The 17,500-nt window shown below is 48.5% G+C and overlaps 2 protein-coding genes across 11 annotated transcripts in view; both read left to right on the top strand.

Annotated features, from left to right (window-relative positions):
• Positions 1–11,796, top strand: part of dnm3b (dynamin 3b) — an 18,585-nt gene extending 6,789 nt beyond the window's left edge. The window contains exons 11-22 of one of the 3 annotated variants that reach the window (XR_012389772.1): positions 494–632; positions 841–927; positions 1,158–1,228; positions 2,217–2,268; positions 2,398–2,459; positions 3,757–3,870; positions 4,186–4,295; positions 4,614–4,725; positions 4,817–4,981; positions 7,786–8,024; positions 8,293–8,466; positions 10,343–11,796. Coding sequence is in view for 2 of the 3 variants with exons in the window: in XM_073921863.1 (XP_073777964.1) it covers positions 494–632; positions 841–927; positions 1,158–1,228; positions 2,217–2,268; positions 2,451–2,459; positions 3,757–3,870; positions 4,186–4,295; positions 4,614–4,725; positions 4,817–4,981; positions 7,786–8,024; positions 8,293–8,466; positions 10,343–10,385 (1,315 nt within the window). In the remaining variant the exon portion in view is untranslated. The remainder of the gene's footprint in view (positions 1–493; positions 633–840; positions 928–1,157; positions 1,229–2,216; positions 2,269–2,397; positions 2,460–3,756; positions 3,871–4,185; positions 4,296–4,613; positions 4,726–4,816; positions 4,982–7,785; positions 8,025–8,292; positions 8,467–10,342) is intronic. The other 2 variants (XM_073921863.1, XM_073921866.1) reach the window with 2 other exon arrangements.
• A 1,270-nt stretch (positions 11,797–13,066) lies between these two features.
• The window catches only part of LOC141377515 (SUN domain-containing ossification factor-like), a 10,986-nt gene continuing 6,552 nt past the window's right edge, over positions 13,067–17,500 (top strand). For 4 of the 8 annotated variants that reach the window (XM_073921860.1, XM_073921845.1, XM_073921836.1 and 1 more), the window contains exons 1-7: positions 13,067–13,197; positions 13,637–13,739; positions 14,133–14,254; positions 14,690–14,746; positions 15,903–16,005; positions 17,006–17,108; positions 17,193–17,317. Coding sequence is in view for 4 of the 8 variants with exons in the window: in XM_073921836.1 (XP_073777937.1) it covers positions 13,160–13,197; positions 13,637–13,739; positions 14,133–14,254; positions 14,690–14,746; positions 15,903–16,005; positions 17,006–17,108; positions 17,193–17,317 (651 nt within the window). In the remaining 4 variants the exon portion in view is untranslated. Of the gene's footprint in view, positions 13,198–13,636; positions 13,740–14,132; positions 14,255–14,686; positions 14,747–15,902; positions 16,006–17,005; positions 17,109–17,192; positions 17,318–17,500 lie in introns of all 8 variants that reach the window. The other 4 variants (XM_073921859.1, XM_073921851.1, XM_073921834.1 and 1 more) reach the window with 1 other exon arrangement.

Genomic DNA, 17,500 nt, shown 5'->3' with positions numbered 1-17,500 from the left:
TCCACACCACCACCGGTGTGCAGCTCCACTTGGATGATGCGACGGCAGCCACAGGACAACAGCGCCAGTGCTTCACCACACACCAGCTATTGGTGGAGAGGAGGGACAGTGTCGGAGCCAATTCAGTGGATGGGGATGATTGGGAGGCCATGATCGTATGGGCCGATAGAGGGAGTTTGGCCAGGACACCGGGGTTACACCCCTGCTCTTTCACGAGAAGTGCCATGGGGTTATTAATGAGCACAGAGAGTCAGCAGCTCGGTTTAACGTCTCATCCGAAAGACGGCGCCCACTGACAGTGTAGTGTCCCCTTCACTATACTGGGGCATTAGGACTCACACAGACCACAGGTTGAGCGCCCCCTGCTGGCCTCACTAACACCACTGCCAACAGCAACCTGTTCATCAACACTGCTGAAATACACACGCTTCTTTTCTGTGTGTGACGGTGCGTGTGTGTGACGGTGCGTGTGTGTGTGTGTGTGTGTGTGCAGGACGGGCTTGTTCACTCCTGATATGGCGTTCGAGGCGATCGTGAAGAAGCAGGTGGTGAAGATCAAGGAGCCGTGCATCAAGTGTATTGATCTGGTGGTGCAGGAGCTGATCAATACAGTCCGCCAGTGCTCCAATAAGGTGATCAGCGTCGCCACGACAACACCAGCGTCACAACACACACACACACACACACACACACACACACACACACACACTGCAGTGTTCACTGCTTATAAAGCACAGTGTTTGTGTGTGTGTGTGTGTGTACATGATAGCTTTTATTGTGATGTGTATGTGTGTGTGTGTGTGTGTGTCAGTGAATATTATGGTCTGTTGTTGTGCACAGCTGGACTCGTTCCCACGGTTACAGGAAGAGACGGAGCGCATCGTCACCACACACATCCGAGACCGTGAGAGCCAAGCCAAAGAGCAGGTACACACACACACACCTGAGTCTGAGGAAGTGATTGTGTGTGTGAGTGTGTGTCTATGAGAGGATCTAAAAGTGTGTGTGTGCGCCTGTGAGAGTGTGTGTTGGCTGATCATCAGATTACGGCTCTGTAATGAGATTACGGCTGTGTGTGTGTGTGTGTGTGTGTGTGTGTGTGTGTGTGTGTGTGTGTGTGTGTGTGTGTGTGTGTGTGTGTGTGTGTGTGCACGCAGGTCCTGCTGCTCATCGATATCCAGCTGGCCTACATCAACACTAACCACGAGGACTTCATCGGCTTTGCCAAGTGAGTTCAGAGGTTTGAGGAGAGCAGACACTGAGCCTTAGAGGAGGAACACACACACACACGCGCACACACACTGATCACACACACACACACACAGAGACACACACACACACACTGATCACACACACACACACTGATCACACACATACACACACACACACACACACACACACTGATCATGCACACATGCACACACACACACACACACACACACTGATCATGCACACATGCACACACACACACACACACGCACGCACGCACGCACGCACGCACGCACGCACGCACGCACGCACGCACGCACGCACGCACGCACGCACGCACGCACGCACACACACACACACACACACACAGTAATGAGATTCAGTTTTGTAAATGATGAACTTGAAAACTCCACTACAGCTGATTCTAACTGCCTCCACATCCGCACTCATGCTGAATCAGTGTGTGTGTGTGCGTGATCAGTGTGTGCGTGATCAGTGTGTGCGTGATCAGTGTGTGCGTGATCAGTGTGTGTGTGATCAGTGTGTGTGTGTGTGTGTTTCTGTGTGTTTTTATCAGTGTGTGTGTGTGATGTGTGTGCGTGTCTGTGTGTGTGATCAGTGTGTGTGTATGATCAGTGTGTGTGTGATCAGTGTGTGTGTGTGTGTGATCAGTGTGTGTGTGTGATCAGTGTGTCTGTGTGTGTGATCAGTGTGTCTGTGTGTGTGATCAGTGTGTGTGTGTGATCAGTGTGTGTGTGTGTGATCAGTGTGTGTGTGTGATCAGTGTGTGTGTGTGATCAGTGTGTGTGTGTGTGATCAGTGTGTGTGTGTGTGATCAGTGTGTCTGTGTGTGTGATCAGTGTGTCTGTGTGTGTGATCAGTGTGTCTGTGTGTGTGATCAGTGTGTGTGTGTGATCAGTGTGTGTGTGTGATCAGTGTGTCTGTGTGTGTGATCAGTGTGTGTGTGTGATCAGTGTGTGATGATCAGTGTTTCTCCTGTCCTGCAGTGCTCAGCAGAGGAGCAGTCAGGCCAATAAGAAGAGCTCTGCTGGAAACCAGGTGAGTGTGTGTGTGTGTGTGTGTGTTCTGCTGAGAGCTCTCAGTAGTGCTCCTCTTCTAGTGTGTGTGTGTGTGTGTGAGTGTGTTCTGCTGCTGGATGTGTTCAGTGTGTTCTTTATGTTCTCAAAGAGCCGTGTGTTTTCTCCACTGCCTGCTGCGGATCTGCGGATGTGTGTCTGCAGGAGCTCCAGGTAAGAGGAGTGCACACACACTCACACACATGTGATTTTGTGAATTGTAGGGACATTACACAAGTTTCCATTGTTTTTATACTGTACAGACTGCATGTTGTATCGCCCTAACTCCACCCAAATCCTAACCCCGCCCTCCCCTAACCCCGCCCTTCCCCTAAGCCAGCCTTCTCTTAACCCCGCCCTTCCCCTAAGCCAGCCTTCTCTTAACCCCGCCCTTCCCCTAACCCAGCCTTCTCCTAACCCCGCCCTTCCCCTAACCCAGCCTTCCCCTAACCCCGCCCTTCCCCTAACCCAGCCTTTCCCTAACCCCGCCCGTCCCCTAACCCAGCCTTCCCATAACCCCGCCCTTCCCCTAACCCAGCCTTCCCCTAACCCGCCCTTCCCCTAACTCCGCCCTTCTCCTAAGCTGGCCCTCCCCCAACCCAGCCATCAGCAACGTCCTCATATTTCACCAGCCTCTTGTCATACTGGTGTCTCTGTAGTGTGTGTGTGTGTGTGTGTGTGTGTGTGTGTGTGTCTATAGTGGGCGCAGCGCTGTGGGTTTGTCCTGCAGTCTCTCTCACACACTTCTACACAGTTTTTGGCTAATGATGTCATCATTATTCTGCAGCAGTAGACTCTGTTTCTCTGGAGGAAGAGCACAGTTGAGCAGATGCGGCTCCCTCTAGTGTCTCTGACAGAAACAGCAGCGTGGCGCGGGTCTGTATTTGACTGATTCTCTGGGATCCAGCTGTGGTTTTTAATGTGAGGCCTAATGACAGCGAGGAGGGATGAGTTCAAGATCAAGAACCGGGTCAGAGACTCCTGGAGACAGCTGCTCTGATGTTGTGGTCAGTGTAGGATCTACCACAGACGTTGTTGACTTGGAGGAGTTCCCCAGTTCAGAGCGCTCCTCCTCTCCTGCTGCCGAGCGTCCGCTGTTCCTCCTTTATTGATCAGGGATGCTGCTGATCTATCTCTGATATCATGGATCTGTTCATGAAGGCTTGATGAAACCCCTCCTGCACTGCGAGACTGCCAGCGTAGTCCAGCACTCAGTAGTGCTCCTGCGGGTGTACAGTGTGTGTGGATCGGCTGCTGAACACCTCCTCACGCTTCAATATGACCATCATTAGCTTTACAGCTGTGTGTGTGCTAATCTGCTGAGCGTGACCTTACTCTGCTAACGCTGCGAGCGGAGAGCATGTCCACACTGCTGCAGGGTCAACACGTCAGAGAGGACTACCACAACAATAACAATAACAACAATAATAAACAGTGTGTGTGCGTGTGTGTGTGTGTGTGTGCCCCGCAGGTCATCCGTAAAGGCTGGCTGACCATCAACAACATCAGCATCATGAAGGGCGGAGCGAAGGAGTACTGGTTTGTGCTGACGGCCGAGAGCCTGTCCTGGTTTAAAGACGACGAGGTGAGACATGCTCTACACACACACACACACACACACACACACACACACACACACACACACACACACAGTGCTGAAGAACAGACAGTGATTGCTGAATGGACAGTTTGATCAGCACACAGAGACTGACACCTGCTGGACACGACACTATTAACAGCAGCGTCTACACACACACTGATCATTAGCACTCCTCTGTGTGTGTGTGTGTGTGTGTGTGTGTGTGTGTGTGGACACTGCTATATTTATCCTCTCAGTTTCCTTTTCCTGAGTGTCCAATAGTAATAAGACTACCGAGTGTGTTTATGTTTCGTCCCGCAGGAGAAAGAGAAGAAGTACATGCTGCCGCTGGACAACCTGAAGGTGCGAGACGTGGAGAAGAGCTTCATGTCCAGCAAACACATGTTCGCCATCTTCAACACCGAGCAGCGGTACAGCACACACACATGCGCACACAGACACACACACACATACAGATACACGCACACACAGACAGACACACATTGCCCACCATGCAGATCTCCTGCTGGATGACACACTTACACACACACACACACACACACACACACACACACACACACACACACACACACACACACACACACACACACAGACTCCTCATTATTACCAGCCATTCACACCAGCAGCAGCAGAAGCGCAGTGTTGACCTGTGATGCAGACAGTCTAATAATAAAGAAGAGCTTGTGTGTGTGTGTGTGTGTGTGTGTGTGTGTATGATTATATGTCAGGAACGTGTTTAAGGATAACCGCTTCCTGGAGCTGGCCTGCGACACTCAGGAGGAGGTGGACAGCTGGAGGGCTTCACTGCTGCGGGCCGGGGTCTATCCAGAGAAAGCTGCGGTCAGAATACACAAACACACACACACAGTTTCTCTCTCTCTTACACACACACACACACACACATTGACTGCTGGTGTTTTTGTCTCTGTAGGTGGAGAGTGACAGCTCTGGTCCAGCTGAGAACTTCTCCATGGACCCTCAGCTAGAGCGGAAGGTGGAGACGATCCGGAACCTGGTGGACTCGTACATGGCCATTGTCAACAAGTGCATCCGTGACCTGATGCCCAAGAGCATCATGCACCTGATGATCAATAACGTAAGATCACCTCATGATCAATAACGTATGATCACCTGATGATCAATAACGTAAGATCACCTCATGATCAATAACGTAAGATCACCTCATGATCAATAACGTAAGATCACCTCATGATCAATTACGTAAGATCACCTCATGATCAATAACGTAAGATCACCTCATGATCAATAACGTAAGATCACCTCATGATCAATAACGTAAGATCACTGCATGATCAATAACGTAAGATCACCTTATGATCAATAACGTAAGATCTCCTCATGATCAATAACGTAAGATCACCTCATCATCAATAACGTAAAATCACTGTATGATCAATAACGTAAGATCACCTAAAGATCAATAACGTAAAATCACTGCATCATTAATAACGTAAGATCACCTCATGATCAATAACGTAAGATCACCTGATGATCAATAACGTAAGATCACCTGATGATCAATAACGTAAGATCACCTCATGATCAATAACGTAAGATCACCTATTGATCAATAACGTAAAATCACTGCATCATTAATAACGTAAGATCACCTCATGATCAATAACGTAAGATCTCCTCATGATCAATAACGTAAGATCACCTCATCATCAATAACGTAAAATCACTGCATCATTAATAACGTAAGATCACCTCATGATCAATAACGTAAGATCACCTCATGATCAAAACATAAGATCACCTCATGATCAATAACGTAAGATCACCTCATGATCAAAACATAAGATCACCTCATGATCAATAACGTAAGATCACCTCATGATCAATAACGTAAGATCACCTCATGATCAATAACGTAAGATCACCTCATCATCAATAATGTAAGATCACCTCATGATCAATAACGTAAGATCTCCTCATGATCAATAATGTAAGATCACCTCATCATCAATAACGTAAAATCACTGTATGATCAATAACGTAAGATCACCTAAAGATCAATAACGTAAAATCACTGCATCATTAATAACGTAAGATCACCTGATGATCAATAACGTAAGATCACCGCATGATCAATAACGTAAGATCACCACATGATCAATAACGTAAGATCACTTGATGATCAATAACGTAAGATCACCACATGATCAATAACGTAAGATCACCTGATGATCAATAACGTAAGAACACCACATGATCAATAACGTAAGATCACCTGATGATCAATAACGTAAGATCACCTGATGATCAATAACGTAAGATCACCTGATGATCAATAACGTAAGATCACCTCATTATCAATAACGTAAGATTACCTCATAATCAATAACGTTAGATCACCTGATGATCAATAACGTAAAATCACTGTATGATCAATAACGTAAGATCACCTGATGATCAATAACGTAAAATCACTGTATGATCAATAACGTAAGATCACCTAAAGATCAATAACGTAAAATCACTGCATCATTAATAACGTAAGATCACCTGATGATCAATAACGTAAGATCACCACATGATCAATAACGTAAGATCACCACATGATCAATAACGTAAGATCTCCTCATGATCAATAACGTAAAATCACCCATTGATCAATAACCTAAGATCACCTCATCATCAATAACGTAAGATCACCTGATGATCAATAACGTAAAATCACCGCATGATCAATAACGTAAGATCACCTGATGATCAATAACGTAAGATCTCCTCATGATCAATAACGTAAGATCACCTCATGATCAATAACGTAAGATCACCACATGATCAATAACGTAAGATCTCCTCATGATCAATAACGTAAAATCACCGCATGATCAATAACGTAAGATCCCCTGATGATCAATAACGTAAGATCACCTCATGATCAATAACGTAAAATCACCGCATGATCAATAACGTAAGATCACCTCATGATCAATAACGTAAGATCACCTGATGATCAATAACGTAAGATCACCACATGATCAATAACGTAAGATCTCCTCATGATCAATAACGTAAAATCACCTATTGATCAATAACCTAAGATCACCTCATCATCAATAACGTAAGATCACCTGATGATCAATAACGTAAAATCACCGCATGATCAATAACGTAAGATCACCTGATGATCAATAACGTAAGATCTCCTCATGATCAATAACGTAAGATCACCTCATGATCAATAACGTAAGATCACCTGATGATCAATAACGTAAGATCTCCTCATGATCAATAACGTAAAATCACCGCATGATCAATAACGTAAGATCTCCTCATGATCAATAACGTAAGATCACCTCATGATCAATTACGTAAAATCACCGCATGATCAATAACGTAAAATCACCTGATGATCAATAACGTAAAATCACCTGATGATCAATAACGTAAGATCACCTGATGATCAATAACGTAAGATCTCCTCATGATCAATTACGTAAAATCACCGCATGATCAATAACGTAAAATCACCTGATGATCAATAACGTAAGATCACCTGATGATCAATAACGTAAGATCACCTCATGATCAATAACGTAAGATCACCTCATGATCAATGATGTCAGATACTCGTCACCGTGGCGACGGGTTTATCACATTGCACACACTGGTACTAAAAATGAGCTGCATACCAGGGTTAAGACACGCCCACTAATTGTGTCATCATCGTGGACCAATAGCAGCTCAGAGCTGTTGATTTTGAACTGCTGAACTGATATTGATCTTCTTCTGGCCGGGTCGAGATCAAGTTGATGCCATTTCAGTTCTTGTTTTTCGATTTCATTTGAAGTGTACTGTGGCCGTAACGTTGGACTCTGTGCCTGTACCGCAGCACACCTGCTGTAACTCCGCCTCTGCTGCCCTCAGGTGAAGGACTTCATCAATGCGGAGCTGCTGGCCCAGCTGTACTCCGCCGGGGACCAGAATGCGCTGATGGACGAGTCGCAGGAGCAGGTGCAGCGCCGGGACGAGGTGTTGCGCACACACACCGCCCTGAAGGAGGCGCTGGCCATCATCGGGGACATCTCCACCACCACCATCTCCACCCCCCTGCCTCCACCCGTGGACAACTCCTGGCTCAGTGCTGGCGCGGGCGGATCCCGCAGGTAACACTAATGCCGAGGAATGCCGAGTACTGCTCTGTTCAGCCGGTAAACACTGCAGAAGAGCTCAGGCCTGATTCCCTGAGCAGTTCAGTTCAGTACAGTACAGTACAGGCCACCCTGATCAGTGAGGGCCCTCAGTAGGTGTGGTGCTGGGTCTGTTTGTCAGAGGAGACAGAATCAGTGTTTGAGTTCAGCTCTAATAGCTCAGGAAATGATCTTTGTGTGTGTATGTGTGTGTGTGTGTGTGTGTGTGTGTGTGTGTGTGCAGGTCTCCTCCGCCTAGCCCCAGCGCCCCGCGCCGCATGTCTGCAGGCCAGAGACCAGCGGGTCGAGGAGCTCCTCCGCCTCCTCTCCGCCCGGGGCCGCTGGGCCCCCTGAATAATCCCGCAGACAACCCGCAGGTGCCCAATCGACCCAACAGGGCCCCGCCCAGCATCCCCAGGTGAGCCGCTTCTTCTGGATCACATTCAGTGCTGTATTCTGCCTTTCCCACACCTCTAATCTGCTTTATTTCTGATCTTACTGAAACACTCGTCTCAGGTGTGCCTGATTACTTTCTTACCTGACCTGCAGGCAGAACTCAAAACTGAAGGGTTACTGAGGGTTAGGGAGGGATAGTGAGGGATAAGGACGTTTAGGGAGGGAATGTGAGGGCTAGGGAAGGTTAGCGACGCTTACGGATGGTTAGGGAGGGGAAGTGGGGGTTATGGTGGTTTAGTGAGGCTTATGAAGGATTGGGGAGGGTAAGTGAGGGTTAGGGAGGGTTAGTGAGAGTTATGGAGTTTAGTGAGGCTAAGGTAGGCTTAGTGAGGGTTTGTAAGGCTTAGTGAGGAACTGGGGGGATTAGTTAGGGTAAGGGAGGGTTAGTGAGGGTAAGGGGGATTAGTGAGCGTTAGTAAGGGTTAGTGAGGATATGGGGGGTTAGTAAGGGTTAGTGGGGGTTCGGGAGGCTTACAGCGGGTTAGGGAGAGTAAGTGAGGGTTGGTAAGAGTTAGAGAGGGTTAGGGAGGGTAAGTGAGGGTTAGGGAGGATAAGTGAGAGTTAGTGAGCGTTCAGGAGGGTACGTGAGGGTTAGTGAGGGTTAGTGAAGATAGGGGGGGTTAGTGAGGGTAAGGAAAAGTTAGTGATGGTTAGGGAGGGTAAGTAAGGGTAAGTGAAGGTTAGTGAGGGTTGATGAGGGTTAGGAAGCGTAAGTGAGGGTTAGGTAGGCTTGGTGAGGGTAAATGAGGCTTAGTGAGGATATGGGTGGTTAGTGAGGGTAAGGGAGGGTTAGTGAGGATATGGGGGGTTAGTTAGGGGTTAGTGAGGATATGGGGGGTTAGTGAGGATATGGGGGGTTAGTGAGGATATGGGGGGTTAGTTAGGGGTTAGTGAGGATATGGGGGGTTAGTTAGGGGTTAGTGAGGATATGAGGGGTTAGTGAGGATATGGGGGTTAGTTAGGGGTTAGTGAGAATATGGGGGGTTAGTTAGGGGTTAGTGAGGATATGAGGGGTTAGTGAGGATATGGGGGGTTAGTTAGGGGTTAGTGAGGATATGGGGGTTAGTGAGGGTTAGTGAGGTTTCCCTTCTGTGGTTTCTGCAGTTATCTCAGTGTTAATATCATGTTAGAATCACAGAGCAAGTACTCCTACACTCGTTGTGCATGATGCTGACTGCGCTTGGGGCATCCTGAACAGATGTTTTACTGTCTACATGTGACATGAACAAAACCTGTGAGATTAGTGTGCTACAGGACCTGAAAGAGAACAGGTGTGTTTAGTTGCGTATCAGATTCAGTGTATCGCTAAGCGGAGGCTGCTGCTCTGCTCTGTGGACTCAGAAGCTCCGCCCATGACACCTCCTGATTCTCTGATAGGTGTTAAACTAAGAGAGAGAGAGAGATGCAGAACTGGACACTGCAGAGTAATGTGAGGGTGTGAAGGAGAGACAGATGTGTAGAGGAGCAGATCACAGCTGGAGGAGCAGCAGCACTGACCTGAACACTGTTACTGTTGAACACTGCTGATACTAACACTGCTCTCTCTCTCTCTCTCTCCTCTGTCCATCCATTTCTCCTCCTCTTCTTCTCCTTCTTGTTTTCCTCTTCCTCCTTCGCCTCCTCCTTTTCCTTCTCCTCCTCTTCCCCCTCATTTTCTTTCTCCTTTCCTCTTCCTCCTCCTCTTGCTCCTCCTCCTCCCTCTCTTCCTCATTCACTTCCTCCTCTACCTCCTCCTCTTCTTGCTCCTCCTCCTCCTCTACCTCCTCCTTCATCTCCTCCTCTACCTCCTTCTTCATCTCCTCCTCTGCCTCCTCCTTCATCTCCTCTTCCTCCTGCAGTCGTCGTCCTCCACCGTCCCCTACTCGGCAGGTTCCCCCCTAGTGGTGGTCTGCTGTACTGCAGTGTGTTTCTCCTCCTGGATTTCTGGTGTTTGTTCTCCACCAAAGCTGTGTTTGTGCTCCTGCATGTCACGCTCCTCCTCCTCATCAGTGCAGTGTGTGTGTGTGTGTACAGTAGTGTCGTCCGTGCCTGTGGTTCGGTGAGTGTGTGTGAGTGTGTGTGTGTGGTCGGTCGGTCCTCAGCACTGGCCTCTATAGCCAAGCATGTTTGTTTATTTTAGTGTGTTGATATGCGTGTCCTCATTCTTCTGTCACATTATACCACAATGTGTGTGTGCGTGTGCGTGCGTGTATTTAAGCTGGAAGTGTGTGTGTGTGAATTAGAGATAAATGTGTACAGTAGTTTAAGGATGTGTGATATATTTGTGTTCTGATAGCGGTTACTAATTTATTGATAAGTGTGTGTGTGTGTGTGTGTGTGTGTGTGTGTGTGTGTGTGTGGTTATTCTGCGCTCATGCAGACGCTCAGACGTCCCGTTATTTCTCTTGGTTCAGCTGTTGAAGTCTGGCTTGCGGTGATCGCGGGTGATATAGTCGTGTAGACCCGCAGACGCTGCTCTGAGCGCTGGTTCTGCCCTGTGGTGTTGATCTGTGGAGTAGCGCCCCCTGCCTGCAATACCAGTTCATGCACTTGTTCTGCTGTGCAGTGTGTGTGTGTGTTTGTGTGCGTGTCTGTCAGCGCTACACACTGATCCAGACAGTCTTTACTCTGCAATAATCCAGCAGTAGTCGTGTGTGTGTGTGTGTGTGTGTGTGTGTGTGTGTGTGTGTGTGTGTGTCGTCTCCTCGGGTCAGGCATCGGTGAGCTGCTCGCTTGCTCTGGTCCTCCTCTTCAGTGTTCACACACATCACCGTGTTGTTAGTCAGACTCGTGCAGGAGTGTGAGACAGCATGCAGCGCCCGCGCCGAGACACACTCTTACTCTGATCATCATTACAGCAGGAGTGTGTGTGTTCATCATGTGTAGGTGTGTGTATCTGGTGTGCTCGTTCCTCTTCAGTGTATCGGTTTATCAGCGGTGTTTATTTATCAGTGTGAAGAGTGATGATCTACCTGTGCTGTCCTCATATAAACACACACACGCAGACGGAATAACACACACACACACACGCAGACAATAAACACACACAGACAGAATAACAAACACACACTCATTCACTCAGACTGAATACAGCTGGTTTTTCTCCTGGATTGAGCGCAGGAGAAGCTGAATATGAGCAGACGGAGAAGCAGCAGTGTGTGTGTGTGTGTGTGTGTCTGTGTGTGTGCGTGCATCAGCGCTGAGTTGATGACGAGTGTTTCTCAGTCAGACAGACACACTGTGTGTTTCATTATGGCTTGATGTTCTGTACCTCTATATGTATGAAATAAACTGTATTAAGGAACTATCAATACACCCTGACTCTGCGTCTCAATCTGTGTGTGTGTGTGTGTGTGTGTGTGTGTGTGTGTGTGTGTGTGTGTGTGTGTGTGTGTGTGTGTGTGTGTGTGTGTGTGTGTGTGAGATCAGATCAGGTGCTCGTTAGCTGACGTTATCTCTCCCAAACACACTTCTCAAACTAAAGCTAATGACCTGATTCTGTCACTATTAGACTCGTCATGATACCGACGCATTTCCGGCTAACATTTGAGCGCTGTTGAGCGAATTCTTAAACTGCTTTAATCTTCACTGCTGAGAGTCCAAACACTGCAGAGCGAATCATCCATGCACAGCTCCACAAGACCCAAACCAAGCAGGACAGCGGAGAAACAAACCTCACCAGCTGACCAAAGAGAAGGAGACAAACCTGCATTAGGACAGGAGGAGTGTGTCCTACAGGTGGTTTGTAGAGCCCACTCACCTGTGTGGTGCCCACTTATCATCATGAGCCTCGCACATCATCAGGAAGCCCATTCCAGAGTTCAGGAGCCATAAATGAGAGGGCTCGACCTCCTTTAGTGGACTCTGCTCTTCAGAAGCCCTGAGTGTAGAGATCTTGAAGAGCGGGTTGGGCTGTAGCGAGACAGGAGCTGGGTCAGATGAACAGGAGCTGGGTCAGATGAACAGGAGCTGGGTCAGATGAACAGGAGCTGGGTCAGATGAACAGGAGCTGGGAAGAAGCAATATTTGATGATCAATACTGAACTGAACTGAACAGCAGCCGGTGTCAGCAGGAGAACACTGGGTCATTTCTGGAGCAGTGGTGTGTCGGATAACCTTTATATATTCATAACAGAGAGAAAAATTAGTGACAGATCCATTTTGTTGGTGATTATTGTTATGATGATGATGATGAGCGGTGATTATTGTTATGATGATGATGATGAGCGGTGATGCTGCTGTTGGTGACGCCTGTGTCCGCCGCTGAGCAGTAGAGGGCGGCGTAACTTCAGCGCGCCACACACCATAGAAGAAGAACAAAACGAAAGCTCATCAGAAAGGGTCAGGACAGGAGTGCGTCGGCTGGTGTTGTGAGATGAGTGATTATAATGTTTTTATGAAGCTTTCATTCCGTCTTAAAGCCTGCTGCTGTCCGCATCTAGCGTCAGATCATTGACCACACAGCAGAGGAAGCATCACGTGCTGTGCGTTACTTTTCTCCGCGCGGGTTTTGCTGAACCAATGATGTGCGAGCTGATGAGCAGCGGTGACGGATCTGTTTACAGCAGAGCTCCACCTGATCTAATCTGAAAGTCTGAAGTTCGCGGTGTGCGCGCGTGTGTGAGAGTGTGTGAGAGTTCAGTCTGAGCTGCTGTAAGGATGAGTGTGTGTGGAGGATGAAGATCCAGCTGCTGCTCACAGTCTGCGGACTCTGGTGCGTCTCTGATCATTATCAATATCAGTGTGTGTGTGTGTGTGTGTGTGTGTGTGTAATATACGTGTTTGAACTGTATAATGAACGTGTGTGTGTGTGTGTATTTTGTGTCCGTAACCTAACAAACAGTAGTAAAGAGTACATCATCATGGCGGATGAATATGATATACACGTAGTCTGTAGTGTGTGTGTGTGTGTGTGAGAGAGAGAGAGAGTGTGTGTGTGTGTGAGAGAGAGAGAGTGTGTGTGTGTTGAATATTGATGACCTTTGTATTCAGGAAGCTCTAATATCTGCAGTGATGATCGGAAACTGCTGTGTGTGTGTGTGTGTGTGTGTGTGTTACTGTTTTATTATTATGTTGATATGCAGTTATTGATCGTCTGTAGTGTGTGTTATAATAGTTCAAACGTCACTGATTACCCATGATCCTCTGCACAGGTGTGCTGTTCATCATGGCCAATGTTCAGAGCAAAGACACAAACACACACAGAACACACAACCTGAAGGAGACACACACACGGAGAAGAGGACAGAGCATCAGGTCTGAACACACGAGACACCTGGACAATAATATTCCTGTGTGTGTGTGTGTGTGTGTGTGAGACATATCAGGACACAGGTGTGTGTAAGGACACGCGGGTGTATTATGAGGACACTGCTGAAGTCCTCGTTTCTCCAAACGCTTCAGACTCACACAGAACCATATATTCAGTCAAGCTGACCTCAGTGTCCTGAGAGGGCGGAGTTAGTGTTCTAGGGGTGGGGTTAGAGAAGGGTGGGGTTAGGGGAGGGCGGGGTTGGAGAAGGGTGGAGTTAGGTCGTTATAACATACATTCTGTGCAGTAAAAAAACAATGGAAACCTGTGAATGTCCCCACAATTCACAACAATAAACGTGTGTGTGCATGTGTGTGTGTGTGTGTGTGCGTGCGCAGGCCTCCGTCAGCTCTCCACTCTTCATCAGTGCTGTAGACTCCTCCTCTTCCTCTTCCTCCTCACGTGTCACACACATCTTTCCGGTTCCAGCAGCGCCGTGTGTGTGTGGATCCTCCTGCAGGTCAGTGCCGTCATTCAGACAGAATGTGTGTGTGTGTGTGTGTGTGTGTGTGTGTGTGCGCATATCAGGACACACTCTAGTATAATGATGTGTCTGACTCCGCTGGAGTAGAGGAGTGTGTGTGAGGACATTCTGTAGAGCAGGGGTCACCAATCTGGGTCCTGGAGGGCCGGTGTTCCTGCAGCTCCAACTTGCCCTGCCACACCTGCCTGGGTGTTTCAGGTATAGCGAGTAAGAGCTTGATCAGCTTGTTCAGGTGTGTTTGATTAGGGTTGGAGCTAAACTCTGCAGGACACCGGCCCTCCAGGACTGAGTTTGGGGATGCCTGCTGTAGAGTATAACAGCTGTGGAAAACACTGCAGTGTCCCCACAACTCACAAAAACCAACACCTCTCTGTGTATGTGTGTGTGTGTGTGTGTGTGCTCTCTCAGTAGCTCCTCCTCATCCACCTGTGCTGCTGCAGAAGAGTCGCTGTGTGACGCTCCGCTCAGGTGAACAGATGCTGTGTGTGTGTGTGTGTGTGTGTGTGTGTGTGTGTGTGTGTGTGCGCGCTTCTGATTGGTTGGTGACTCGGTGATGTCGTTGGGATTCACTCACCCGTGTGTTGGATGTTGTCCTGGGTTACGGGGGTGATGGACTCTGCTGAGATCCGGTTGCGGAAGTTCTTCCTGCGGTTTGGACGGTCCCGAGACTTTAAGAGGTTGTGTGGAAAGTTGGTGGTGACCCAGTCGCTTGGTGGTGCGGTGTCCGAGCAGGCGAGAGGGGGCAGAGAGCACAGCTAGCATGAGCAGGCTAATGCAGAAAGCAAGGTGTTACTGATGCAGGAGGTGTCTTAGTGACCTGGTTTGGTCCATCCCCAAGACACTGTCCTCCAATGAGCCATGGAGGGCGAAGCCACGCCCCATACCATCACACTCAGGATTGGTCGTTACCCGTCTGCTCGTGAGGCTCAGTGCTGAATCTTCTGTAAGTCCGTGACTGTCCTACATCAGTGTTACAGGATGAACACTGGTGCTGCTGGTCTTCTCGTCTACACCTGTGTCCTGCAGCCGACACCAGCTTTCCTTCAGTAGCAGACGTCACCATTTCAGACACGTACAGAGCGTTCCGTCTGCTGAGAGGGGTAAAACACTGTGACTGACCCAGAATACGAGGAGAACTGTGGCGTATTATTCACAAAACTGCCTAATGGAAACACGTCAGGGGATTGTCTTTCATTCATAGGCATTACTCAACAGGCAGTCCACATGACGAGCACATGACCCGGGAGTCACCCCGGGTTTCCAGTTGACAGGCTTGTACAGCACCATTGCTGGTCGATTAAATGTGCCCAAATGTGGCGAAGGGACTCCAGAACATCTGCAGACAGAGTATTGGTGAACATAGCCAAATCAGCCGGCTCTCTGTTATCCGTCATGAAGCTCTCGAGCCAGATCTGAACGACCGAGACCAGACCACATGGAGCAAACGTTAGGATTCAGTATTGGACTGGTTCTGATTCTGCAGTGTGCCAATGCGTTCACACAGTGTCCTCATCTGTGTGTGTGTGTGCGTGTGTTTGTGTGTGTGTGTGTGTGTGTGTGTGTGTGTGCGCGTGTGTGTGTTTGTGTGTGTGTGTGTGTGTGTGTGTGTGTGTGTGTGTTTCAGTTTTCCAGCAGGTCAGGAGAGCGTCAGCATCCGCCAGAGCAGAAAACACAGCAAAGAGTCGAGCGGCAAGAGGAGCAACACCTCACGCATCCTGAAGGAGCAGGTACTGAACACACACACACACACACACACACACACGCCGGCATCAGGTTGGATGCTGTAATATTTGAGGAATCTCAGAGACTTTATGCATGCACATATGGACGATATAAACACCGGCCTCCACACGCCATACTCTCACACTCCTCTCCCTTCCCCTGCTGTTCCCCTCAGCCAGCTCACAGACTGGCCGTCTCGGAGTGTGTGTGTGTGTGTGTGTGTTCTGCATCAGTGCCCGTGACTTTTGTGACTCTCGGTGTGACTGGTATGATGGTCTCGTTCCCTCAGCAGTAGGCATAATCTCAGTAAACACATCAAACTTTAGGGCTGCTGAAGGGCTGTCAGTATTCAGGTCCTCTCCCCAAAATACCTCCTGATTCCCTCAAGTGTACTTGGTGGAAAAGGGGTTATTTCTGTCTAGGGCACAACTAACCCAGATAGTGTACCGGACCCGTGTTTGACAGTAATGCTGTTGTAAATGAAGTGTAGATGGGACACGTGAGCTGGGCTAAGCCTGAGTTATTCTAGAGGACTGTAGTCAGGTACATCTGTAATAATGGCCTCTGATCAGAGATAAGATTACCTGAAAGGGGACCGCTAAGGGGACTAATCTAAAATACTATAGAGTGAGCGAGCACACGAGCGGCCATCTGAAGCATTCGCCAGTTCCCTCTGTTCAATGATCAACACTGACGAGAGCGAGACGGCGAGGAGCGGCACGAGCACCCGAATGAACACATGTAACAGTTACAGGTGACGACGAAAGGGTCGAACATCCATCTACACTATATACTGACATCAGATCAGATAAAGCCAAAGATCTGAATAATCTAACCCTGCTCATACTCCAGCTGCAGTCAGACACCAGTTACAGTTCAACTGAGACAACACGGGACCGCCCAACACACCGTCAACCTGCTTCTGCTTCACACTGACTCTGTGTGTGTGTGTGTGTGTGTGTGTGTGTGTGTGTGTGTGTGTGCGTGCGTGTGTGTTCCTCTCAGGGCTCCAGCAGCACCGCAGACACTGACCACACTCCGCCCTGCAGAGACCAGCAGATCCCCACCTTTGAGGAGTGGAGCAAGATCATGATGGAGGAGGAGAAGAGTGAGTGTGTGAGTGTGTGTGTGTGTGTGTCTGACTGACTGTGTGTGTCTCTGACGCTGTGTGTGTGTGTGTGTGTGTGCGCAGGTCAGGTCTCGCAGCATCTGTCTCAGAGTCTCCACAACACCGGCAAGAAGCTCCAGCAGATCTTCACCAACTACGCCTCTGTGGAGTGTGGAGCCAAGATCCTGTCCTCCAACCCTGAGGCCAAGGTGTCTGTGTGTGTGTGTGTGTGTGTGTGTGTGTGTGTGTGTGTCTGATGAGGAGCAGCACACTGTAATCTGTTAATAATGTCTGAGTTTACGGAGAGATCAGGCCTGCGTGAGCTTTACAGCAGAGAACTGTGTTTTACATCAGTGTGGAGTGTGTGAGGAGCTGTGAACACCTCATGCATC

Source organism: Danio rerio, chromosome 2, assembly GCF_049306965.1.
Source record: "Danio rerio strain Tuebingen ecotype United States chromosome 2, GRCz12tu, whole genome shotgun sequence".
In the NCBI taxonomy this organism is placed as follows: domain Eukaryota; kingdom Metazoa; phylum Chordata; class Actinopteri; order Cypriniformes; family Danionidae; genus Danio; species Danio rerio.
This window is presented reverse-complemented; position numbering and strand designations above follow the sequence as displayed.